Genomic DNA, 27,111 nt, shown 5'->3' on the forward strand with positions numbered 1-27,111 from the left:
TATGTTTTCCTTCTGGCAGCAACAGAAAATCCTTTGACAATATATTCTACATCTTTTGTTTTACTGAAGACATTAAGTTAGTCACAGATTTCTTTCTTGACTACAGAGAGTGTGATAGAATCTTTTAAGCAGGATGAAATTATTTTCTTTACTAATTAGAACACGGTGGAAAAGCAGATGGAGCCACAACAAAGAACTGCAAGGACCATTACTCCTACTGAAAGGCTGCAAAGTAACAACAGGATTTATTTACAAAGGGCAAGAGCAGAAGTTCCCCCATATCATGTAACAGGAAAGGTAGGGGAAGTAATTATTGATACTCGTTTTCAATACTGCTGTGTGTTTATCCTCCCACAGTCCACAGGTTTGATTGAGAAAGCTGGTATATTAAGCTTTTCTTTGATACTGTTTTTTAACTAAAAAGGCCTCTCAAGAACTCTGCTAACTGCAATCAGTGACTTGTACTGGACTTGCATTTAGTCATGGAGTGTTGCTAGATGCAGTGTTGCTGCCCTCAAATACCAACTTCACATAATTCTTGGTAAGGAAACCTGCATCTCCTGCACAAGCCACCTCCAACAGTTGTCAACCAGTGACATCAATTCTAACAGCAAGAAAAGGAGTGATGTTGACCTTTTGGGACAGATTCATTTGTATTTTTTGCTCAGGGCTTACAATTTTTTAAAATGCAAAGTGACACCAGCATGCTCAGCAGATGGAGTGCTGTAAGAGGTCAAGGATTAAAACAACAGTAAGAGTTACCAAAAGAATCCAGCAAAATACCTTTGATTTTATAATCATGTCAATGATGAAAAAACATGTTAGAACTATATGCAAGATTTCTAGCCAACCAAAAACTATCTGTGGATGAGCAGCCACCTAAAAAAGCTTTGTCCTCAACACATCTTTAGGATACACACAAGTGTTTGTATTCTCTGTCTTCTGCCTGCAAGTGTGACCATTCTGGCTCAGCTCAAGAGCAGCAGCCCAGTGCTCTCACTGCTCAGCACAAACACACTTTATGTTCAGAACTTCACTGTTCAAGAACTTTGGATTTAAGGTTTAAGAGTAGCTCAATCCCTTGCAGAATTAAAGGTCTTCCATTGTAATTGTTAAGTGTTACCAGAGCGGGTTTAATTTATAAAAAGTTGGAAATATCAATGGTATTGAAGGTATCCAACCTTCAAATTGCACCATTCTCAGACATCAAAAGAAGCAGTCTAACAAGCACCAATACAGAAGCTCAAAAGCTGCAGCCTACTTTTTATTGCATGTGTAAGTTTGCAAGAAGCACTGTGAGTAGCTCAGAATTCAGGATACATCCCAACTATTACTAACTCATCATCCAGACTTCAAGTTGAACCCACCTCTTATTTTTGGCTTAAGAAGCTTCAAAAATATCACTTGAAGTTCAAAGAGAAATTAATTTTAAATAAAAAATACCTCTATGTATTTAATATACATTAGACTGTACAATGATTGGGAAAATAAACTTCAGTTCTCCGTAAAACTATTTTCAATTTACTTTTTGTTCCTAACCAGGGACTACTGACTGTGATTAACTTAAGTCTTCGGGTACTAAGGTATATCATGCAGGTATAAGCACCTTGCAGAACACAGCATTAAAACTCCCCACCAAAACAAGCTACTCTTTCAGTGAGGGCTGTTTTTTCAAGTTTTAGAATCACCTGATGGGGGATGACAGTGGTGGAAGAAGTTCACCTTTTCTTTCTGCGAAATGGCTAATGTCAAGTACGTATTTCAAAACAGGTATTTGCCTCATATGTGCATATTATTTATATATTACAATGGAATACTCATAATTGGCTTCTCACCTAAGCCATATCTAAACCTGGATCTCCTTCTTCAGCACTGATCTCCAGTTAAGTCTAGTCTTAGTCTTCTTTGCTTATAAACACAGAAGCTATTTTAAGAACTTGATGCTTTGTAACATTGAACATGTCTTTCAGCTCTGCTTGATAAACTGAGAATAATGAACATATTTTAAACTTTGAAAGCATCAAATGCCATTTGGTAGTTCAGCAGAGAACAAAAGACTGGAAAAGGCTGCATTCACACAACTAATCAGCCTGGGGACTACAGGGACTTAATTTTTGTTTAAAGTGTTGCAGAAATTACTTTGCACAGCCATGGTCACAGCACTGAGTGGTTCCACCTCTCACTAGCTGCACAATTTGGGGTGATCCCTTAACATATATTAAAATATATGCTGCTAAAAGATCCAAATTTATGCAAGTCTCAGTTCATTATAGAAAGTCATGCTCTATATTGAATAGTCAAGAAGCAAAAGAAGTTTCCAAATCTGATAAGGAGCACCAACTGCTCTGGTTATAGAGGAAAGGCCTTAGGTTCCCACTTACAGGTCCCAGTGCTTAATTATCTTTCTCTGCTTGCAGGGACGCTGTAGCCAGTGCCACTGCTGTAACTGGCTGTGCAATGCCATGGAGCTGCATCTTGGCCAGTTTCTTCTGCTCGCACTCTGTGACCAAGCGGTTCAGCTCCGCTGCACTGTACCCAATCAGAGTCTTCAGGTCACACACAAATTTGTACACAAACCTCTTGCCTTGCACTTTGCAGATCATGTCTCCATCATAGTAATACCTGCAAAATGGAAAAGAAATCAGCAACAGACATTTTCAGCATCTGTAAGTTTCATATGCATCTGTCATTAACTTAAGGTCACTAGCGGCCAAAATATTATTTTTCTCGTCAAGATTTTCATAATTTCATATACCAAGATACTGTTTAGGCATTTTCTTAAATGAGAAAAGGGAAGTGTTGAAAATAGTCTCCCTACCTTAGTATGTTAAAGAGAAACAAAACATGGTAATTATTTTACAAGCCATTGGAAGCACCATTTCAGAAATAAGTCTTAGAGCAGTTTAAAAACAGCTTGGGGTCTTATATATGGTGCTGTGCCTTAGTAAGAAAATATTGTCTTTCCCCTTATTATTGTCCTTTACTTTGCCTTTCTGAAGAAAAAAATTAATGCTGGGAACACATTGAAAATTACCAAGCAGTTTCTGTGATATGAAAGCAGTCATTCTCTCCATACTGTCTTCAAAGATGGAAATAAAACTATAAAGACATGGGTTAGATTAGTGGGGTTTTGTCAGTTTGTTTTGGTTTGTTTGTTTTTGTTGTTGTTTGTTTTTTTTATACTTCATATGCTGGCAAAACGACATCTTTGCCTTTATTTACAACTAAAAGTGAGTTCTCTAACTAGAAATACTTTTGATATTGTGTGACAGAAGAATTATCAGACTGGGCAGAAATGTAGTGAGGTATCAAGGTCTACATGACACCATACCCCCCCCCCCGCCCCACCTCCAGAGATAGTTATAAAACTTTAGCTCACACCAATAAAACAGAAGTTAGAATCTTGCAGTTAGGTTGCTGATCTTCTCTCACTGCAAGCTTTAATAGAATGCATGTCACATTTCTCATTAAGCAAACTTAAAGTGACTGGGATGTAACTTGGATTTGATGAGCTTAACAAGCTTGTGATAAATATAAAAACTCAACCAATACAAATCACAGAATTTAATTTCCTCAAAACCATCACCCAAATGTAGCACAAATGAGCACAGATTTCTTGACTGCCTAAAACTCATTCCTGTGAGTGACACGTTCATAAAGCAAAGACAATTCTTGTTCACTAGCAAAATTAAGTCAATTAAAAGATGAACTCCTGACTCTGAGCTCTAGTGGAAAAGAGGTAAGTTACTAAGAATCCAAGAAAATTCTTCAGATGTCTCAAGTTCTGGAAGAAAAAGTCTTTTAATTTCTTACTTTTGAGGGGCAGGACCTAATAGCAGGACCAAAGAGAGATGAGACAGGCTATGCAGAGAACAATATTAGTAAGCCTGTTGGTTACTGAGATCATGCAAGAAGCCACAGAGGTCTGTCATGGAGTACAGGAAGTGTCAGAGGAGCTTATTATTGCTCTGTGGGTAAAGATATTGTGGTTTGTTTGCTAAAGCTCTACTTCAGCTTTCTCCTGAATGACATACAGTTCTAAAAAAGCTTCATTTTCAGTCCTTCTCCTCACTCTGCCCCTGAAACTACCACCTGCCTCCCTCAACTCCTCCATGTCTTTCTCCACATCTCTACATTTGCTCTTGGCTGCTACTACAGCTTCCACCCAGCAATTCTCCAGGTCAGCCCTGTCCTCCAAAACATCTCAGCACCAGCTGAAGGAACTGTTGTGGAATGGTGTCCACACTTTTAGCCTCTTACTTTTAGCCCTTACTTTTAGCCTCAAGGTTTATTTGCAGTGGGTTGGATGAGCTCTGCAACCATGAGGTTCAGATGTGAAGAATTCATGTTCAGAATTTATGTTCAGCTTTGAAGTAGAGTCTTGTAGTACTGGACAGCATTGGAGAAGAAGGAGCAATAAGCTTGTGTGTCCCTCGTGTGTGAAGTAGTGTGTTGTGGAACGGTGTGCAGACACTCATGCTAAATATGACAGGGTAGAGGACATAGAGAAACTGAGCTCTGCTAACTTGTGGCAATATGAAGCATCCACAGAAATGCAAAGTTTGTAAAATGTAGCCATGGCATATATCAAGTGGCACTGGCCATAATTTTTTAGAAGTTATTTAACTCTGTACTAGCCTTTACATTTATTGTACAATCCCATATAATCATTCCTGTCTCAAAAAAGGCTGTAGAACAATGCTTTAAAAAACCGAATATACTTCAAATGTTTAATCCACATTACTGATGTAATCAGTAATAATTAGGAAAGGAAAACGACCACAAGAAATTAGATCATGTTTATGCGAAGGCCCAAAACATGCAACATTCCCACATCTCATGCTTGAAACACTCAAGTTAAAATCAGCCAATGTGGCAAGAGGATATTTTCAATATTATGTTGAATGCATTTCTGATTACAGCATTTGCCTATTCAAAAATATAGAAAGCTAAAAATAAGTAAAATTAAATACCCACGCAAGATCACAAAGCCACTTAAATGTTCCAAGACACAAGGAAACTTTGTTTCAGAAGAATATAGGGCATGAATTATTTTTCTTCAAGTCTCACTTCCCTATTGGATAACTAAAAAGATCTGGATTTTTAGAATATTTACCAAGATACGTGTAACAAAAAAGCTGCTCTTCCCTTTCTGCCCCTCTGCCTCAGTTTCTTTATCACCCACTTTTCCTACAGCTGGGCAGAAGAGCCAACATATTTCTCAATAATATCAACATAATCTTCTCTATTAATCAATAACTGACACAGTGATTCCAATACATTGGTAAACAAAACACATCACCATTTAATAAACTTTAGCTTGGCAACAGTGTTTATCACAGGAGTAGTACGAGGTACCAAATACCCCTTCAGACACTGAAGTATTAGAAAACATGTCAATATTGGTGCAGCTGCCACAATAACACCACTGTGAGGAATGTGATTTCTGTAATTCTGTGACTAAAATATAAACGTGAAACTTCTCTACTAGTGATTTATGCAAATTGCTGTTTAATTCTCACTGATAAGAACATTATTCCAAAATTCTTCAGCTGCCTTTGATATCTTCTGTGGAGTTTGTTGCAAAACCCGAAAACATTAGCATGGTTCACATAATTTTTATGTTTCAGAAGGTTTTCACATATGCCTTTAGTACAAAGACTCACAGATACACAGGTTGGAAACATGGGAATGGTATTGGAACAACACAGGCTGGGGAAGAGCTGTACTGGAAAGGTCCTGCTTTGGGCAGGAGGTTGGACCAGAGACCTCCTGTGGCCCCTCCAACCCAAGGGATTCTGTGATTCTATGAAAAAAATAACATTCTAATTTAATATATAAACAATGCAAGAACAGCCATACAAGACCAGACTAAAGATCCATCTAGAACACGAACAGACTACAGCAGACTGAAACACAACACCTAAGGAAAAGCATGCGAGAAAGCATCTACCAATGCTCTTTCTTGCTTTCAGTGACCCAAGGCTCAGGAACTGTTAGAGGTTTCATCTTTCAATACATAATATCCTTCAAAATATTTCTTTTTCATTAATTTTTCCACTTGTCTGTCAAACACATAAAATAATTCTGGAATTCACAATATTGTGCCTAAAAAGTTCTAAGACAAAAAAATGGTATAGTTAAACTGTACTTACAATCATTTCTTACAGAGGTATTTTCAAACAGAAGTTGATTTTTTAAACAATGCTAGAGGAGTTTACTTAAAAAAAAAACAAACCAAAAAAACAAACAACCAAACAAGATGTAGCCAAAAGTGAAAATGCTAAAAAGTAAAACACAGATCTCAATCAATATGCAACTTCACTCATTCAAACAGAATTTCTAAACCTGCTGAAATAATTTGCAGGATTAGGCAAAAAACACCTTTCTTGAAAACAAGGCAAGAGAAATATATTTAACCATATCAGAATAAGAAATCAGTTCACTCTCAATGATTTCCGAGAATGTGCATGAATTTTCAAATGATTCCAGGGACTAAAATAATCAGGAAAAAGTAGTCTAAAATCCAGTTACATGCATTCTTCCCCCTTCTGAAGTACATCACCCACAATGATTCAGTAATACAAGTCTCTTTTACCAATGTCAAACTACAAAATCACAACAGAATGAAGATTCTGAAACACTTCCATTTCCTCAGATCACTGTGACGTTGGAATTTCAACTGTTGAAACTTAGCTGTCAACTGTATTTTTCAATTTAGGACCCACACAATAGGAACAATGAAATGGATCAATGAATATTTGAAGCTAGAAAAGGTTGTTACACACAGAAAACCACTAACAATTACAGAAAACTATCTGCTTTGTTCCATAACAAGAGCAATGGAACATGGACAGTAGAACATAAAAGTAAGTTAAAAATTCACATATTTCTGTATTTTCACCAATAATCAATATTGTTTGGCACGCTACTAAAAGCATAAATATTGAAGATAAATAAAAGAAGTGTATTTCTGAAAGTGATCTACTCAAATTAATGATCTTGCAAGAAAAAAAATCTACTTTCAAGAAGGTATCCTACTAGTTATTCCTTTTTTAATAATGTAATTTAAAAAAAAAAAAAAAGCAAAAACCATAACAAATACCTCACCCCTAAGACTAGCACGATCTCATGGCAAGGACCAGGTTCAGAAGATTTGGTTATGCGTTTACTAAAAAAGCTGTAAGTTGCATTATGATAATTAAAAAAGAGGTAGCCAAATGAAAGCAAACCACAACCAATGAGCTCCTGAAGTTTCTTACCTCAAAGCCCGACTAAGCTTCTCATAGTTCATTGTGGGCTTGTTCTTGCGCTGTCCCCATTTCTGAGCAACCAGTTCAGGTTGATTTAGTTTAAACTCTCCTTCATCACCAACCCAAGAAATACAGTCCCGAGCATCTTTGTCCGTCAGAAGTTCTAACAAAAACTGCCACAGTTGGATCTGGCCATTGTTTCCTGTTGAAATAAGAATAACAAGTTTGACTTACCCATTTATGTTCCACTCATACCTAAAAATTTTCAACCAACATATTAAAGCAGACCGATATAGAACATGCTGGAAGGAAAACTTCCGCTTAATTAATCTCTTCTAATGATTCATTTGTAAGCATTTTCCCGCAAAATTATCACTACCCATTTTTATTAAAAAAATTATGAACACAGGAAAGAAATGAATCAAGATTATGCATAAATCTTCCCCTAGAACTTCAAACCCCCAACATTATAATTTATACACATATCTATCTTTAAAGTAGAACAGATTTAGCAAGAGCTGCTTATTCCTCTTCACAGACACATGTATATATGTATAATAGAAGCTGTTTCTCAAAAAAAAATTGCTCTCCAATTTTCAACATGAAATACAAGGAATACAAAAGAAACTCCCAAATTTCAGCTTACATCAGTGTAGCATCTTTCATGTCCAATCACTGAGATTTCTTTCTAACTCAAGTACCGACAGTTAAATTCCTAAATTCTCAACGAGATACATAGAGCAGACCTGATGACTAAAGAGAGAAACACGAAGTATTTCTCACTAATGTCAGCCAATAAAACTTTGACCTAAAAATTCTAAATGACATCATTAGAGGCCTTTATAGAGTCTAAAACAAATAAAAACTCAAGGAGGAAGAAAGGATTTAAGAGAAAAATTCACAACAGTACAGACAAGCAAAACAAAAATGACCGCAAGAAAAAAAAAAGAAATTAATAATCAAAGAGTATGTAAAAACAACAGTAATTCCAAAATTCAACTATAAATTTAACGTTCAGACATGCATTCATTTAATTAAACAAGAAATATGAAACTTTGTAAATTCTGAAGTCACCAGATTGGGGGGAACCCAGGAGGAGGGCAACAGACATTGCAAGTGGCAGCTAGGCTACATTTTACAACATACAGTTTCTTTTCTTCCCTTTCCACAAATACGAAGAAGTTAAAAGCTTGAATAAATGCTATGCAGTGGTTTGAGAGGACAGATTGTTAAGGGACGGGGAAATTTATGCATTTCATTTCCTGCAGGATGGAAAAACTGCAGCACCATGTTGACGTGGTGCTTGTGTGAGGTGACCAATCTGCCAGGGCTGCAGGTGCGTGCCATGGATTTCTGTACCTAACAGCTCCCTTCATACCACACAGACTTCTACAAACCTCACATTTGGAGCTACAAAGACATGTTCTACCAAACCATAATTCAAATTAGAGAGTTAGTGTTCAGTGCATTGGCATGTAAAAAATAATGGAGGCAATACCTGTTCTGTTCCCAGGGGAACTCCTGTCTTCCCCAGAGATCCTTGGAGCTCTCTGTACTTTAGCTGCCTTTGCACTGCTGTTTATCACTTTGATGGTGGTTGGGGTAGCAGGCTGTACAGACGCTGGTATAATCTGCACAGCTGTAGAGCAGAGAATGTTGCAGAACATCAATTATAAATTGCTGGCACAGAAAGAGGCATAGTTTATTTATTACCTGTATTATCATAAAATCGAGAAGCTAGTCTTTTTCCTTTGCTAAGAAGGTACACTGCATTAAGTCACGATGCTAAGTATAATTTAAAGACTTTTTACCTCTCCTGTGAAAATTGTAGTTTTAGACTCATTGCAGAAGTGTCACTTTAGTTTATTATCATGTGTGCTACACACTCCCACAAAAAGAACCCAAACTCTCTCATGTCTTTGTTTTCATCTTCATGCTGTTCCCACATGATCTGCCCTAATGCACTTTTCACTATAATCATTGCACAACCTCTATACCTGATATTCAAACAGCAAACACCTTCTATTGCAATGGTGTAGGAGCATGCAGATGCCCCACTCAATCTGGCTTTAATTAGACACAACCATAGGACATAATAGTCTGTCTATTTAACATATAAGCTGCTTACAAGTCTTCTGAAAATTGATTCATTTTAATAATTGATGATGCTGCTTCAGCTGAAAGAATGATTTTCAAATAATTGGAAAGGTACTTCAATGTATTATTTCTAATACTGGTTTCTAAGTAAGTAATCTCTTTCACAGGCCCCTTCAGTTTTTGGCAACGCTTTTTAATTTGAAATCAGTATTTTAATAGATCCATTCATTAATGCAATATATAACCTAAAGCCCCGAAACAACTAAAAACCTCAAATACCTATCCTAGACAGCTTATTTCAAGAAAGTGGAAAATCCAATATCCAAAATGAAAGTTATAAACTTCCATAGTTCAGGTCAAACACTACTTTGCAGCCAATACCAAAATATAGAGAAACTCAACGTTATATTTTGAGGTTTAAAATATGTCCTCTTCTCCTCCCCAAGGAAAAATACTCTTTTAAATAATTTTTAAATGCTATACTATCATAGTGCTGAACCACAGTAGAGTGCTAAACCTGCAAACAGTGAATTGCGTGAATTAATGCTGACAGAAGTACTTACGCTGATCAATAGTAACGGTTGCTATTTCCCCAGAGTGTTCTTGGCTAGCCAACACATCTGCAAATTGGAAAATAACCCAGCAGGTTTATATTTAACCCGCAAATTTCAAGTCACCTGAAGATCAAAAACTTTCATATTTCATAGGGCAAAAAAATAAAAATTTTATATCAGTCTGCAAGAGACATGCACAGCTCATGGTCTTACCAGTGGAGACATTTTACATCTGCCATTCAATTTTTAGAAGGGAGTACATGGCAAATTTCCACTACCTTATCCATTCCTCATCCCCAAAAACTTTCAGCTGTATTATGTTAATGAAGATGGAAATAGTTATTAGTCTAGCAAGTTACATCCAAGCATGGTAAATCTGAAATCCACATATATGTTACTGTATTATGCACATACTATGCATCACTTAGCAGCTGTGTTGTGTACCATCCAAGAATTCCACTGTCTCTGCTTAATAATCTCCACTTCTTTATGACACAGAAATGTCTGTTTCGTAACTCACGATCAATATTTAATTATAGAACTAACAAATTCAGTAGATGCACAAAATACGAAGCTTTATAAAAAACAAAGGAGGAATAATCATTCACTATCTTCTACTAGTTATGAGATTTGATAGAAGACAGGCAGTGTTTAGTATGCAGACATGTTTCATGACAGCAGACATTCTAATATCTCCTGTTACCTTGTATTGATACCCTCATTTTTATCCCCAATATTAAGGGGAAAATGACTGCCTATAATTGGTTTCATATTTCAAGACAGAAGATTAAAAACTAGGAAAAAAAAAAAAAAGAGAAAGAGAAGCAGGGAAGGGGAACAAGTAAAATCAGTTACAGAAAAATCTGCCATACACTTTCGAAGAAGCTCCAGGTGGCTCCAGAGAATTTCTCCCCGTGGGACGCGCTGGAAGAAATCTTCTTGGCTGAGGCTGCAGAGCTCCCGCCCAGGAATGCTGAGTGTGTTGAGGTCAATGTCAGTCATGCTAAACTCCTTCATCACCCACACCACCCAGTGGAGCACCTGATCAGTCGACCACTGAATTGGGTCTGGAAAACAGGGATGAAACTGCAAATCGTCTCATCACATACTGCAAGGCTCTTCCTCAATTATATAATAACTTCCATAAGAATAAATGCATAACACCAGGAAGCAGTTACTTGTGACCAAATCCAACTGGAAAGTTGGTGACTGCTCTTAAAATGGTGATAGAGTGGTGTGGGTTGGTGGGGTGATGGAAAGAGCTAAAGAGGGATTTTCTTTAGTGAAAGTTTTTACATCAGAACTATGGCTGACATATCTCAAACACACAAAAAAAAAGATTTTTTTCTTTTTTCACAGGTCTTTAGCTTCAAAAAGAGTACTCTCTCTCACAAGATTGTCTTCTTTAAAAATGTTGATCAGTTTGCCATTGTGACAAAATATTACATTCTAAACTCATTCAAGTAATCTCAGTTTCTGCTGACAGAAAACACCACTGTACTGGATGTGTTTGGGATGGATTAATTTTCTTCCCAGAAGCCCCTATCATGTTGTGCTTTAGAATGTTAGCAAACCAGTGTTAATAACACACTGAGATGTTTTGGCTACTGCTGAGCAGTGCTTGCAGAGACATGCCAGGCCACAAAGATGTGGCTCAGCCCAACCCAGAGAACATAAACCACCCAACTAGAAAGACAATTTCGAAGAGACCAATGGGCTTGAATTGGTTGCAACCCATGTTCTCCTTCCTGGCCATTAGGGACACCCAACCTCTTGATGGTGAGGTATATTATAGACACCTGCACCAGGAATCCTGTTGAGATTGGGATTGTGCAGTGCTCTGTAATTGCTGTATTCATCTAAGTGTATCTTACCTTTGTACTCTGTTTTTAATGTAACTTGTATCACTCTGCTAAACCAGAAATCCCATGTAATATCAACCATTTTCAAGTAAATTTGATATTCAATATTACACCCTCCACACAGGGAATATCTAAAAGATATTAGTGGTTGGAGTATTGGACTCCAATGCAAGGGCTTCTCTGTTTCTCACTCAGCCATCCCAGCGAGTAGGCTGGGGGTGCACACAGAAGCTGAGGAGAGACAGCTGACCCCAGCTGACCAAAGGGATATTTCACCCTTCAGGGAAGGCTCAGCAATAAAACTGAGAACCAGTTTTTTTGAAGTAACCCTTACATACAGCCTGGCTGGGCATTGGCCTGCTGGAGGTGAGTGATTGCTTCTGCGTGACTTTTTCAAGCCAGAGCATCAAGTTTTGGTATGTTAACGTTGTATACAATATATTAAAATACAGTAACAAGTAAGAACTAGAAACTAAAGCAGCGATATTTACTTTTCACTGGAGCAGAGTGATTATGCATTTTTAAATTCTGATATCCCAAGCAGATATCACATTGACAAGTTTTTATTTTAAGATTTAAAATAAATAAAATTAAGAATTAAGGAAATTTAAGAAAACTAAGAACTAAAGAAAGCAAAATTTTCTAGGTCTATAAACACTTATCTAGGAGCTAAAAATTTAATTTTGTGGTTACATGGCATCATTTTTCACTGACGCTACCTAAAACAACGCAATATTGCAAAAGACAAACTGTGGCAAAACACACACCACAAGGGAGTTGGTCTTCCAAACATAAGCAGCAGTGAACTTTCATTAAAAAGCTGCGAATTTGTTCTCATTGACAGAACACAATCTGCAAGGAAACATAAATCAATACTTTCTCTAACCACTTCCGGGGTTTCCAAGCTTTCTGCTGCTCCCTTTTCTGCCTTTTTCTCATAACAATTAGTATTTTCCTTCCTTCTTGGTACCAAATATTTGGCTTCTAATTGCAGAAATACTTTTAACAGAAAAATATTTATAAACTCTAATGAAATGCACCCAAAACATAATGAGAAAGCCACAACATTTTAAAGACCTGCAAAAAGCTAATATTCCATTTGCAGCAAAGCAGAGAAGTCTGTAGGGATGAAGACACTGAACCACTACTTTTCTGAATGATTATTTACTCACGGGACTTTACTCTTAACATCAACATACCCTGTCTTCCGAAAAGACTCAAGAAATAATTTTGGATTATAATGTAGAACCTAGGGGCACCTTATTTCAGCCCAAGTCCCTGCAATGTCTACTCAGAAAGCATTTAAAATGTTATTCTTTCTAGGAGTGTAATTCAGCACATTTTTCTGATATCAAGAGAACACCATTATTTGTAATCACAGATCTCTGTCACAATGAACTAGTATGATTTTCCTGCAATCTGCAATCCTATGACCCAAAAATCACTTAATTTTTAAAGCCACAGTTGTGGGTTACAGGGTTTTCTTAAAGTATCAACATTATAAAAGTTTATTAAAATACTATTCAACACAACAATATTGGTTTAAGTAATTTTCTTCTGATATTAATGTGAGAGCATGATGAAAAGTATTAGTCTGCTTCCGATAGTCCCTCACTTTTTTTTTTTAAACATTGTGCATCAAATCCCTGATTATCAACATATGTAACATGATGACAACTATTTTTGAATTTTTGAAGCAGCCATGAAGAAGCCATTGCCTTAGTTATCAAAAATACACTTGAAATATTGGCAAACTACATGTCCTGCAAAGACCTGTGACTTGACTGGAATTCTTAAGCACTTCCAAATATCCCCCTTGCCAAATATATTCCAGTTTTACAGGTCTGCTCATATACAACAGCTCCATGAATATGCCAGACACAAGAAGCAATTCAGCTGGATAATCTCCCAAACATGACACAGGTCTAAATCCCACGGCTCCAGCTCAATCTTAAACAGACATTCAGAGATGTTTTTATAAGCTAACAGTAAAAGAGCAACCTGCCAAGTAATAACATTAACTCAAAGAAGAGGACCATCTAGCAGAATATTTATTTTCAGTTCTGAATCATCTTCCTCCAGTATCATTAAGTCCAGTACAGCTTTTCATGCAAAATCTGATTTAACAGAATATGCAGAATCCTGCAGTCCATGAACAATTTGTTTCAGCAACTTTTTAGGCAATGCCCACCAAATACTGAGTCTGTCCAATTCCACGCACACCTGAAGAGCTTTATCACTAACATACACATTTCTAACAAGGACAGGAAGAAAAGTGGTTTCTAAAAACTGCATTGACAAGGTAGTTATGGCGTGAAAGCACTCATTTAATGAAACTATTACGAGCATTCATTTTACTTCTCTTTGGTTTTTAGATTAGGTACTAGGAAAAAATTCTTCCCTGCGAGGGTGGTGAGGCACCGGCACAGTGCCCAGAGGAAACTGTGGCTGCTCCATCCCTGAATGTGTTCAAGGCCAAGCTAGATGTGCTTGGAGCAACCTGGTCTAGTGGAAGGTGTCCCTGCCCATGGCAGGGGATTGGACCAAGATGGTCTTTAACGTCCCTTCCAACCCAAACCATTCCATGACTCTACAATTCCCTCATGCAGATACTTGCATTGTACTTACCCATATCACAGGTTTCCTTCTCTCTCTTCCTTTCTGTTCTGAAGAGCCCAGCCCCCAGCTGAATACACCCATAACTATGCACTATTACCGTAAGGTATTCCAAGGCGCTCCTGCTCCTTCCGGTAGCCTTCCAGTGCTGCAGCCCATCGCGTCACTTGCTCAGATGTTTCATCTGAAATGGTTGCAATATGTTTTGTTCCGTCCAATGTTATCACTTGAGCTTCCTCAACAAGGTGAGCTTCAGCCTCTGCATGATGAGCATCTGGATCAATCACAACCTCCACGGTTTCCACAGGCTTCACGATTTCCAGGATGTTCAACTTGGGCTCTATCCCTAAGTACAGAAAGAACACAAAACTTAAAGACAGTAATGCAAATATAACAAAACCATTGTTTTTAAGCTTTCTGATTAAGAGGGTTAGCAAACTCAGGAAAGAAGCAGGATACAGAAGCGTAATCAAATTTCTACGAGTGTCCTAAATTAGAATGACATATTATATGTCATTATTATATGCTGTATAATGACTCTATTACACAGCATATACTTTAGTAAGGTAAATAACAAAGCTGTCCCTCTTTCTTCCCCTGCTATTACAGCTTCCTGTTCTATTTAACTGATCTATTTCACAGATCTTGAATGGAATGTTCAGCCTGTGGGCTGAACAAGTATTTTGGTCTATAAGGAATATACCAAATTAAAACCCCCAAAACAAAAAGAAAAAGCGACCTCCAAAAGGACCCTGAACAAGCGTCCAGCTTTACTCCAATGATGAGGCATTTCTTTCAGCCTTTACAATACTTCCCGATATCTCTGGGGTCTACACACAGTAGTTAACACTTCTTTTCAGTACTCTGCAGCAGGCAGTGTGTTAAACAGCAAGTTAAAAAAAAAACTAGAAAATTCTTCACATTTTAGGCTTCATCAGCTATTCATGTTTTGGCTTTATGTCTGTCATTTCAGATGTTAGATCATGGAGCTACAAGATACATGAGAATCTACTGTGCAGCAAGAAAGAACATGTTCACTAATGCTTTGTATCACCACTAGCTCTGTTGTCTTCTGAGGTGTTTTGTTCATCTGGTTCTTTACTACATTTCTGACATTGTACAGAAGATTTTTCAAAATTATTTCAACTTTTGTGACATATAATTTTAATTATAATGCAAACAACCACACTTGTATTAAGAGATTTTTATCAAACATATTTTCACATAAAAAACCCCAAACTTTACAATTCCATTTCATCATGAGGTGGAAAGCTTTGACTAAGGTTATGCTGATCAAAGTAGGATTCACAGAACATCATATGGCCAGAATAACTTCAGTATCTGTTGCAGAATAGAACTTGTGCAAAGTGAGCAAGACTTATGTTAGCTGAACATAGGCCTCAGTAAAGCCCTAGCAAGGTGCCATGAGAAAAATACCTAAGAGCCACAGCTGTGCCTCTTAGCTGTGGGAGAATTTCATAAGAATGGGGAGCGATCAAGGAAGATCTCTGAATGTGTGAGAATGGAATTGCAGTGTAGATTGTGGCCTGTGTAGCTATAAATAGAAACACTGTTAATAGTATATAAGTCTCTCATATTGGAAAATAAATGGAGCTTGCTTTATTTCTCATATTAAGACTGCCGCTTGCTCACTCTCGCTGCGATTTCTAACGTCAAGTATCTTATACCACAAAGATACTACTTTTACACTTCGTGTCTTTCCTGTCTAATCTATACTAAAGCTTAACATGAGATGGTTCTGCAGGTAACAGCCTTAAAACCTAAAGCCACAGCTCAGTCATAGTTTGTAAGGGAAAACAAATAGAGTAAGTACTCGTATTACAAGTAAGAAAAAACCAAGACTTTGTCAGACAAGTATTCCTCTAGATTTTAAAAGGCATTCAGCTTGAAAAAATTACTAGAAAGGGAACAAACAGTACAAAGACCGTAGAGTACAAAACTCAGCAATGTGAAATCAAGGATGTGAAAACAGATGTAGACAACCAGCAAACAGTTGATTAGATGAAGCAAACATGAAGAAAAAGCAAACAGGTATCTTACTCAGGAGAGTATTTTATCTAGGCCATCTAAATTAACACACACAACATAGGCTTCTTTCAAAATCAGTTAAAAATGCATAAGAGAAGCCACTAAGGGTTAAGATTCTATTTTTGATCTTCAAAAAAGAAAGTAAAGAAAAAATCTTCTAGAGAAGTACAGTTCATTATTGCTCAACAAAATAATTCACTGTGTGTCAAATAACTACATGTCAAAAGAACTTTGTGCTTTATCCACAATAAAAACATGGAGATCAAAGCAATGAGTCTGTAGAGGAAACAGCTTGGAAGTAAAAATGTGAATTAACAGTCTGCCACCTAACTTACTGCAACACTAGATCAACATTAATTCCCTGGGTTTGTCTGCATCCTTCCTCACATCTCTTCTCCCTTTACTTACTGCATAAGAGATGATCAGTCTTCCTTGGACAGCACCTAAGCTGTGGAACACAATGCCACACAGCCCAGAAGTATAAACTTTTACAAGCAGTACAAAGGTTCAATGATAGGAGCTACCAAGACACATGCAGATGTTGCCAGTACTGCCAACTGTCTGAAGGTAGGGAATATACTGGGGTGATGACTGACCTATAGGGAGCCTGCTTGGTTTTTCCATCCTGAAATACCTAGTATTAACCACAGTCAGAGACAAGACATTCGTCAAACAGCGTCTTTAATCTAAATGAGTGTCATTACACTTATGATTTGTTCCTTTACATACAAAAAATAACAACAGCCTACTCATTTCAGAAATTATTACAGAAAAATAAAACCCAAAATATTGTTTTGTGAAGGCCTTCAAAACCAATGTTTTTTTTCAAATTCTACAACATACAATGGAACACAGCTACTCATAGTTCCACAGATATGCAAGAGGCCCAGTTCACAGCAGTATAGAACTGGGCTGCACTCAAAGTTGCTGTTCTCACAGTGGCAGGAAAACCACACACATCACCATTCCTCTAATGAGAGGAAATGAGTTAGGGCAAGGCAGAGCACCAGAACAATCTTTCTACTAAAATGAAAAAACAGGAATGGTATTTTATCTGCTGTAGTATGAAATGCTATAACAGAACTACACTGAAGTTCAACTATAGAAGAACAACTGTATTTCACCTGGTATCTGAATTTAAGCCAGCTGATCAAAATTTGATAGAACATTTGAACAAGACATAGCAGCTTTTCTTTCAAGAACTAAGAGAGTCCAATCCACCACAATGATTAGCATCACTGATTACTCCTAGCTGAATTCTATACATTATACGAGTTCGGGAAAAATAAACGTAAGCGAATTGAGAATCTCTCAAAACCTCATCCATGCAAGTAAAATATGAGGATGGCATAAGAAGCTGTTTTTCCCTCTGGCTCAAAGGAGTACTGTGGTAAAGAGTAACAAGTCCATTTTCCTGTTAGTGATCCAAAGATCTTCCTTTTATTTATATTAATGCTATTTGTTTTCTGATATTCTGCCCTGCCATATTTTACATGCTTTCAACAGTCAGATTTCTTGTGAGTTGGGTAAGTATCAAGGCCTGAAAAACAACACTGAGGACTGTTTCAAAGTGATGCAGAAGTACTTAATATTCAAGTGTTTCTTTGAAGAAGAGGGGGAGGAAGGTGTGACATGGCACAGAGCAAGAAGCTCCTTGTGCTATGGTCATGAACCTCAGTTTTAGATTAAAGGGAAAAAAACAAAACACAGGAAGAAAATGGAAGATGATAGTAAAGATATTTATCACTCACATCCTTTTCAAAATGGAAGTCTAAACATTGAATACTAGAATTTACTGGGCTTGAATTAAGAGCAGTTATTCTAGTTCCTTGAAGGATATTTCTATTCTATTTTAAAAGCAGAAAGGGAATTACATATGGGGAACTGAGGACTCAACCTGACGCTGAGCATTAAATGCAAATTGTGTCTTGCTAAAGACTGCTAATGCAAAGCAGAAAATTTTTCTCTGTCTAATCTACAATGAAGCCAATGGAAACAAAATGGGCTCCCCAAATTTTGCTGATTTGCTTTCCTGATGTAACTCAAAATAGATAACTAATTTACTCCAGTCGGAACTTGTCCCTGTTTGAAAATATGGAAATAAACACCTGTAGCTGTTCCCATAGCCCAATATGAACATTGTCTTTAAAGAGTGGTAGCTGTCCTTCCATTCAAGACAAAGAGGGGGCAAAGCAGAAAAGTAGGACAAAAAGCAAAACATTGAAGCTGCTAGTTCCTGAGGATTTGACAAGGGGAAATCTTGTCATGCTAGATAATACAAATAAAAACTATGCCTCAACAAATCCCTACCTACCTGGTTAATGCTCCTGTCACAATGGTTTACTTCTGATCCAAAGAAAACAGACAACAGACAGGGATCCTGAACCTTGATAAGTGTTTTCAGTTAGCTACATTTACTTTCATGTGATTGTTCCTAAAGCACACAAACTCACTCATTTCACAGGGATTAAACTGTCACCTACCTATAAAAAATCTTTTGCATACTTCGATATTTGGTCTGATATGAGTAACTGCTCAACCTTGGATTGAGTACTCATACAGTAACTGACACTACTCGACAGAGAGTTGTGTGGGTTCTGGATTTAAGTTTGATTTTGTTACTTATAAAAATGGTATGAAATTCCTCTAAAAACATTTCAAATAGCATTAGTCCATTACATTTATTTTAATTTTACTACTTTTTAATTTATTTTAATTTAATACTTGTAACTACACTACACAATGAAAAAGACATTCTGAAGCTCTGTGACCATTCAGTGATTTTCTCAATTTTACAGCTAGGAATAGGAGGAGATTACATTTGCTCACAAGTATTCCTGCAGTATTACTTCACCTGTACAACAGGCAAATATAACTGCTTACCTTGCCTAGATATTACTTGCACACTGAGTTGCACTGTTCCATCTGTTTTCACTCCTTGATCAAAAAGGCTTCGATCTGGGTCCAGCTTGATAAAAGCATAAAAAAATTAAAAATATGTATTAGTCTCACAGTTACAATAAACTTATTCTCCTTTAAACTTTAGAAACACTTGGTGCCTGAAGCAGATTTTCTGAACAAGTGTGCAAATATTTTTAGTACTGTGTAGACATAGTACATAACAGAAAAAACTGATCATATTTGAAACTTGCCACTCTGTTCCATTTAAGGTATTTTTGCTTACAGGAACATTTTTTGACCTAAAAGAAGCAATGCAATACTGGGAAGTATCTTCATAACCTGAAAACTATCTACAGGTCTTTTTCTGAGTTTTTAACACCTTCATAAAAATTCTTATAACGACATTCTCCTGTTATATCTGGAAAAGCCACAGATGTCTGATTATAACTTGACATAAAATACATATCTAAATGGAATGCAAGGAAGTTATACTGTCTAACATATGGCAATGCCTGTCAAAACAGGGGGGGGACTTCTTGAGTAATGCTTTGCTACCTCTATACTTGAATAATATAGAAATCTCATTTAGATTCAAAACAAGATTAGACTTGTTCAGGCAGCAACAAATGATGTGGGCTACCTCACGACAAAATACTATGGTCATTGCCCTCATTCTTCTTTCACTTGCAAGGTGGTTTCTTCACCTCTCACCAGGAACTCAAAAAATATTTTGATTGTGTTGATATGGAACTAATGTGTATATATTAAATAGTCTGGTGATAATGAACCTGACATAAAATTAAACTCTTAATCATAATTATTATTCCACATGAAGCATGAACTCCACGGACAATGGAAGGAAGGGAAAAAGTACGTAAAACAATTCTCCATTAAGAGGTTAAATCATAGGCTTTCAATTTACCTGGATATCTTGCAGACAAATTTCATGTGCATCCAAGGAACACTGCAGTCTGGGTTCCAGCAACTTCTTAAGATTTCCAATGGGTTCATTGATGTCAAGAGCCTGACTCACAAATTCTGCTGTGGTGTAGGTTTGCTCGACAATGCTTAAATAGCAAATCAATATAATAAATCATTACCTACATGTTAATAGAGCAGACATAAGACAGCTTAATAAAAGTTAGAAGTAAACTAAATAAAAAGTAAAACTGACTCTGAAATGTTAATATCATGCAGTCTCAGTTTGAGTACCCTTCATTTGAGTAGAGAGTGAATTACTACATTTGGTCTCATTAATTTTACACTGGTGTAACTTTACTTTCACCCTGTTACTGCTAAAAAGCTGGGTTACATACCAAGATTCAAATCACATTTTCGAAGAGAGTAAGCTGTGGTTAGCATATTATATATTGTAACTTGCATGTACAGTAAACTAACTTTATTTGCTTTGCTTGGACAGTATTAAAAAGACATTCAAGTTAAAAGCAAACACAGAAACTTAACAGAGAGGGAAAACAGAAGAAAAAAATTGTTCACTCTTATGCATAGCAACTTTCCATATCCTTTTACCAGTCAGCACAAGAATAACAAGCTTAAGACACACAAGGGACAACCAGAAGGAAGTACAACAACATGGAGCCTTGAAGTTACATGTCATGGTTCTCCTGCACTACAACAATGACAGTATTGGCACAGGCATTCATAAATGTCATTGTTACGGGACTTGTTATAAAAATGACCTTTCACAGTTGGACTCTTCATGTACACAGAAGGAAATCAGAACATACACAGACATAGTCTGTAAGTACTAAAGATACACAACAAGCTCAGAATAATAAGAAGCTAGTAGGTGGCTTTGAATCAGTTCTCCAGAATAGGTTCTTAAAGGGTAATCTAACCAGCCTCAGTTCCTTCTATCCTACACATTAACTGACACTCTGAGCTTCCAAATAGTAGTGAAAATTAGAAGGGAAATATTGGGAACTAAAAATACAGTGTTACGGCCCAAGCAGCTGAGATAGAACTCAGTGCCCTTGAGAATGTGGAGGATTGGGATGAAATGGGAGAAGTGCCAGAAGAAAGTGAAGAAGAGATGGATTATCCCAGCAACCTCCCAGAAAAGTATTACAGATAGTATGAGCCGTTATCTCTCCCCAACCACTCGACGCCTGCATATCTCTGTGTTAGACATTGGTAAATTTAGACTGTAAATTACTTGTATTCACTTTTCTATTTGTTCTGAAAACTTGTAAACCCACCCAGTTATGTACCCTTATAACCTGTTGCAGAGCCTTTGTTCTGGGCTCTTCAGATGTCTCTCCAAACTCTCCTATCCCCTATGTAACACCCAATAAAGCTGAAGAGACCTCATCTCGTCCCCTCGCCTGAGTCGACTTCCAGAAGCCCAAATTCATCTCCTGTGTTGCTCAAAACAGCCCTTCTCCCCACTGAAAGAACTTTCCTGTGGCATTTAAAGCACTTCTGGTCATGACTTCAGAAGTAGCCGCCGCAGATGGTGCTCCCGTGTGAGGAAAACCACAGATCATCGTGTGAGGAACATCGTGGGAGAAGACGCTGAAACCGCGTGAAAAGAAGAAACCGGGAGAAACAGCAAAAAACCGGATTTCAAACCCCTCCGAAAAGCCGCGGCTGCAGCCTGCCGCCGAGCGCCGCCGCGCCGCCCCGCCGCCGAGCGGAGGAGGGGAAAGCCAAAACACCCGCAGCCACGCGTGAAATTTCCACCTGAGAGCAACACCAAAACTTTCCAGCTTTTGTGGGAGCCTACGCCCGATCGAAGCGAGCGTGGACGCCTGGAACGCGACCTCGTGACACCGACATTTCTTTGCCCCTGACCTCCTCACGGAAGAGGACCCACGAGTGGTGTAAGTCCCCCGTGACATTGTGGGAGTGGGAGAGGGAATTCCCCACCCAGTGCCCCTGCAGGGCAGAGAACGAGTCTCGCTGTAGGGGGAGGGTCAGAGGAACTGTTTTAGTTTTTGTTTTTTGTTTTTCGGCTTAGAAAAAGACCACCCCCCCCGCTTGGACAGCAATGGGCTGCTCTTTTTCTAAAGTCGCGAATCTGAGAGGCGAGATTGAGTCCAAATTAACCACACTTTTAGTTCAGAACGGAGTTTTCTTTAAGAAAAGCCATTTAACATCTTTAATACGTTTTATTTTAAAATATTGTCCCCCCGAACACCCACAAGACATCCTTTCAGGGGATTTCTGGGACGAACTGTCCGAAAAAATCTCCTTTCAATGCCGTTTACATGAAAAACTAGCCCTCCGATTGTACCCCCTGGTCTCCAAAACTCACAGTTTAGTAACTGCTGCTGAAAAGCTTTCTTTCCCCAGTTCCCCTTTATTATCCCAACACCCTTCTCCTTACCCCTCTATCCTAAAAGGAGCGAGAAATCCCCAGGTAAACCGTAAAAGTGCGCCCAGGAGCTGCCTGCGCTGGGACCCGCGGGTTTCTCTCTCCCGCCGAACCCCAGACAGAGACTGCAGCTCTGTTTCAACTCCTCCCTCAACCCCTCTTACCCCTAATCCGCGCTTTCCCCGATCTCGGAAAAATAAAACCAAGTCCGCGCCAAAAAACGCTGAAAAATCCACCCCAAACCGCGCGGAATCCACACAAAGGAATCATGGCCGCGACAATGCCTGCCTCCGTGGGCGTGCCCGACGTTCCCCTTCCCAGCATTCGTCGCGAGCATCTTCTTCCCAGCATTCCCCTTCCACCTCTCCTTCCGCCCAATCGCGTCTTGACTTCCTCCTATCTACTCCTCCATGTTTACCCGCAAAAGCCTCCCGCGGCTTTCGCCGCGGGAACAGAACCCACTCCTACCATGATCTCACTCCCTCCTCCCTCTCCCTAGATCCACCCCCTTCACTCCCTCTCCCAGCCCTGTCCACCGCCTCCTCCATGACGCCAGAGGGGCGGTCCGAACCCCGACAAAACACCTCCGGAGAAATTTCTCATGGACGCAGCCATTTTGACAGGAACTCCAGCATGTCAACATCCGGTGGTCAGACCCTCATAGCTGCGCCCGCCCGGAGGCAGAAAAAGCAGCCACCTCCTTCACCCCAGCACCCCTCTCAATCCCAACTCTCTCCTAATTCAAATCACAGTTCCCCCAGTCCCTCACCACCCCAGATGAGCATCCACAGAGGCAAAACACAAGCTGTCACTTGGTTTCCAATTCCACATTCAGTGAGAGAAAAAGTTTTAAAAGCTGCAAAAAATTTTGGCCAAAATTCAACCTATTTTAATTCATATTTAGATTCAATACTCCAATCAGAAACCCGTTGTCCAGTGGACATTCGAAGCATTATATCAGTGCTATTAACACCAGCACAAATGACACTCTGGGAATCACATTTTAAACGGAGAGTCCAATCTCTTTTAACAAATTATAAAACAAACCCTAACCTGCAGCACCTGACAATGTCAATTCTCATTGGATCAGAAGAAGGATTTAATAATCCAATTGAACAAGTGAAAATCATTACAAAATCAATTCAATTAGATTTAATAACAGCAGCACTTCATGCCTTAAAGGCTGTTCCTTCAAAACCAGAAACCTTAGTACCTTTCATGTATATCAAACAAAGCCAAACTGAATTATTTACTGATTTCATTGACAGGCTGACAGCAGCCATTGAAAAACAATTTAAAAATCCTGAACAGCAAGAAGAAGTCATAATTCAAACAGCCTCTGTGAATGCAAATCCCAGATGCAGACAAATCATCTCATCTTTACCCCCAAGCACAGAAATTACCTTATCATTACTGATCAAAGCCTGTTCACGTCCATCTTTAGAACCCCCTCTCCGAGTACCACAATTCCCTAAAGCCTATACTTCCCGACCTCGATCCCATTCCAATCCACAACCACAGTATACCTGCCACAAATGTGGCCAGCCCGGCCATTTGGCAAGAAACTGTCCCAATATTTCCCTCTCACGTTCTTCTCCTTTTCCTCCGAGAACACCTACGGAATCCCACACTGGAACCCCAAACACCTCGCGCCCTGCGTCACAACAATCTACACCTCAAATCACCAGAAAACCCTCCATTCGTTTTAATCCAGCCGCAAATGAGTCATCAAAAAACTAAATTATGAACGCGAACACTCACCGCGTGCAGAAAAAAATAGTGAGACCCGAGAACTGAACTGGACATCAGATTCAGACACCGATGATGACACGTTCCAGCATTTGCTGCCAACAGACCCTGACCAAGGACACACAACATCTATATTCTGGTCTGAAAACCTGGCAAAATCTCGTCCTTTGCTGACAGCATCCTTAACATTAAATGAAAAGACAATTACTCTTACTGGACTGGTGGACTCTGGAGCAGACATCACCATCATTGCACGCCGAGATTGGCCTTCCCAATGGCCTCTCACTGATTCCACCACACCCATTATGGGAGTGGGAGGAAATGCACAGGCACGTCGAAGTGCCCAAACAGTTGTTTGTGTAAATGTAGAAGGAGCAAAAGGCACTGTCCGTCCCTTTGTGGCGGACCTCTCATACAGTCTGTGGGGGAGAGATTTGCTCTGCCAATGGGGAGCAAAAATTATCATTCCATCTCCTAAAGAGCAGGTTTTTTCCACCGGGGCCGTGGTGGAGGGCGCTATCCCACGTCTTAATTGGCTGAAAGAAGAACCTGTGTGGATTGATCCATGGCCCCTGCCCCTTGAAAAATTGAAAGCCCTCAAAACCCTAGTGGCAGAGCAACTTGCAAAAGGACGAATTGTTCCTTCAACAAGCCCGTGGAACTCTCCAATCTTTGTTATCAGAAAACCTGGTAAGGACGAATGGAGACTTCTCCATGACCTTCGAGAAATTAACAAGGCCATGGAGGACATGGGATCTCTCCAACCCGGATTACCATCTCCGGCCCTTTTACCCTCAGACTGGAAATTGGCTGTCCTTGATCTGAAAGATGCTTTCTTTAGCATTCCACTCCACCCTGCAGATCAAGCCAAATTTGCATTTTCAGTGCCTTCTCTGAACAACTCAGAACCACTCCAAAGGTTTCAGTGGACTGTTCTCCCTCAGGGGATGAAAAACTCACCTGCAATTTGTCAGCAATATATTGCACGAGTTCTCGCCCCTGTGAGACGACAGTTTCCTGAAGTCCGCATTCTGCATTACATGGATGACATTCTGGTGTGTGCTCCAACAAGCCCAGAAGTTGAAAAAGTGCTCACAGTCGTTTCACATGTGTTCACAAAAGCAAGTTTTGATATAAGACCAGACAAAATCCAAAAAACAACACCAGTGAAATACCTGGGTTGTACCATCAATGATCGTACTATCCGTCCTCAATGTTTGAAAATTGGAAACCTCCCACGCACATTGCGTGATTTACATCAACTGTGTGGCTCCGTGAATTGGGTAAGGCCTCTCCTGGGTATCACAACTGAGGAAATGGCCCCCCTTTTCAACTGTTTAATCGGAGCGGGGGAGCTAGACTCCCCAAGAGAATTAACACCAGAGGCTGTGGATGCACTGGGAAAGGTGGAAAAGGCCATATCGGAAAGGCAAGCCCACCGATATGACCCAGACCTACCTTTTGAGCTTGTGGTCCTGGGGGAAGGCCGATACATCCACGGGTTAATTTACCAGTGGAGTGTAGACCGACCTGATCCACTGCTTATCATCGAGTGGATCTTCCTCCCCCACCAGTTGGCGAAAACGTTAACTACCCGAGATGAATTTGTATCCAAGGTGATCAAAAAGGGTAGGTTAAGGCTCCGTGCCTTAGCAGGTCAGGACTTTGTTTTCATACGTGTGCCTTACAAAGCTGAACAATTGGATTTTGAAATGCAATTCAATGAACCTTTGCAAATGGCTCTCGAAGGGTTCTCTGGCCAAATAACATCAAGCCATCAAAAACACAAACTTCTAAGTACAGCATTTAATTGGTTTGAAAAACCAAAACTGTCACAAAAACCAATTCCCAACGCCTTGACTGTATTTACAGATGGCTCAGGCACTTCCAAAAAGTCTGTTATGACTTGGAGGAACCCCGCCACAGGACAGTGGGAGTCCGATGTGCAAATAATCGAGGGGTCCCCACAAGTTGCCGAGCTTGCTGCAGTGGTGAGATTGTTTGAAAAATTTAAAGAACCTGTCAATGTTGTCACAGACTCTGCCTATGTGGCAGGAGTGACATTGAGAGCAGAAAAGTCGGTCCTAAAACAAATTGACAATCCGAAAATCTTTTCTTTACTCCTGAGGCTTGTGACAGCCTTGTCCCACCGGGAGCATCCCTATTTTGTGATGCATGTAAGGTCACACTCCGATCTGCCAGGACCCATCGCCGATGGAAACAGTAGGGCTGATCAATTGGCAGCTTCTGCCCTGAAACCGAATACGCCAGACCACTTCAGCCAGGCAAAGTTGAGCCATCAGTTTTTCCATCAAAATGCTCACGCCTTGGCCAGGCTATTCGGAATCTCTCGAGAACAAGCAAGAGCAATAACTAGGGCATGCCCTAACTGTGCCACCGACGATCTGCCCACTTACCCTATGGGTGTTAACCCTCGAGGAACTGAGAGTTGTCAGGTGTGGCAAACCGACGTCACACATGTTCCCGAATTTGGACGATTGAAATACGTCCATGTGTCAATGGACACATTTTCAGGAGCAATGTTTGCATCAGCCCACTCTGGGGAGAAAACAACAGACTGCATCAGGCATCTCACCCAAGCATTCGCCACACTGGGCATCCCGGGGCAAATCAAAACTGACAATGGCCCTGCATACTCATCCAAACGATTCAATCAATTCCTCGAAGAATGG

The 27,111-nt window shown here is 39.3% G+C and overlaps 1 protein-coding gene across 3 annotated transcripts in view; it reads right to left on the reverse strand.

The window, feature by feature from the left end:
- Window positions 1–1,243: 1,243 nt before the first annotated feature.
- Window positions 1,244–27,111, reverse strand: part of GABPA (GA binding protein transcription factor subunit alpha) — a 32,567-nt gene continuing 6,699 nt past the window's right edge. For all 3 annotated transcript variants that reach the window (XM_085074553.1, XM_085074537.1, XM_085074545.1), the window contains exons 3-10: window positions 20,255–20,399; window positions 19,315–19,399; window positions 14,483–14,728; window positions 10,777–10,971; window positions 9,914–9,970; window positions 8,752–8,892; window positions 7,263–7,455; window positions 1,244–2,622 (exon numbers count right to left, since the gene is read on the reverse strand). In XM_085074553.1, the coding sequence (XP_084930679.1) occupies window positions 2,394–2,622; window positions 7,263–7,455; window positions 8,752–8,892; window positions 9,914–9,970; window positions 10,777–10,971; window positions 14,483–14,728; window positions 19,315–19,399; window positions 20,255–20,399 (1,291 nt within the window). In that variant the 3' untranslated portion in view covers window positions 1,244–2,393. The remainder of the gene's footprint in view (window positions 2,623–7,262; window positions 7,456–8,751; window positions 8,893–9,913; window positions 9,971–10,776; window positions 10,972–14,482; window positions 14,729–19,314; window positions 19,400–20,254; window positions 20,400–27,111) is intronic.

Source organism: Lichenostomus cassidix, chromosome 1 (assembly GCF_008360975.1).
Source record: "Lichenostomus cassidix isolate B80296 chromosome 1, HeHo_3.0, whole genome shotgun sequence".
Taxonomy (NCBI): Eukaryota; Metazoa; Chordata; class Aves; order Passeriformes; family Meliphagidae; genus Lichenostomus; species Lichenostomus cassidix.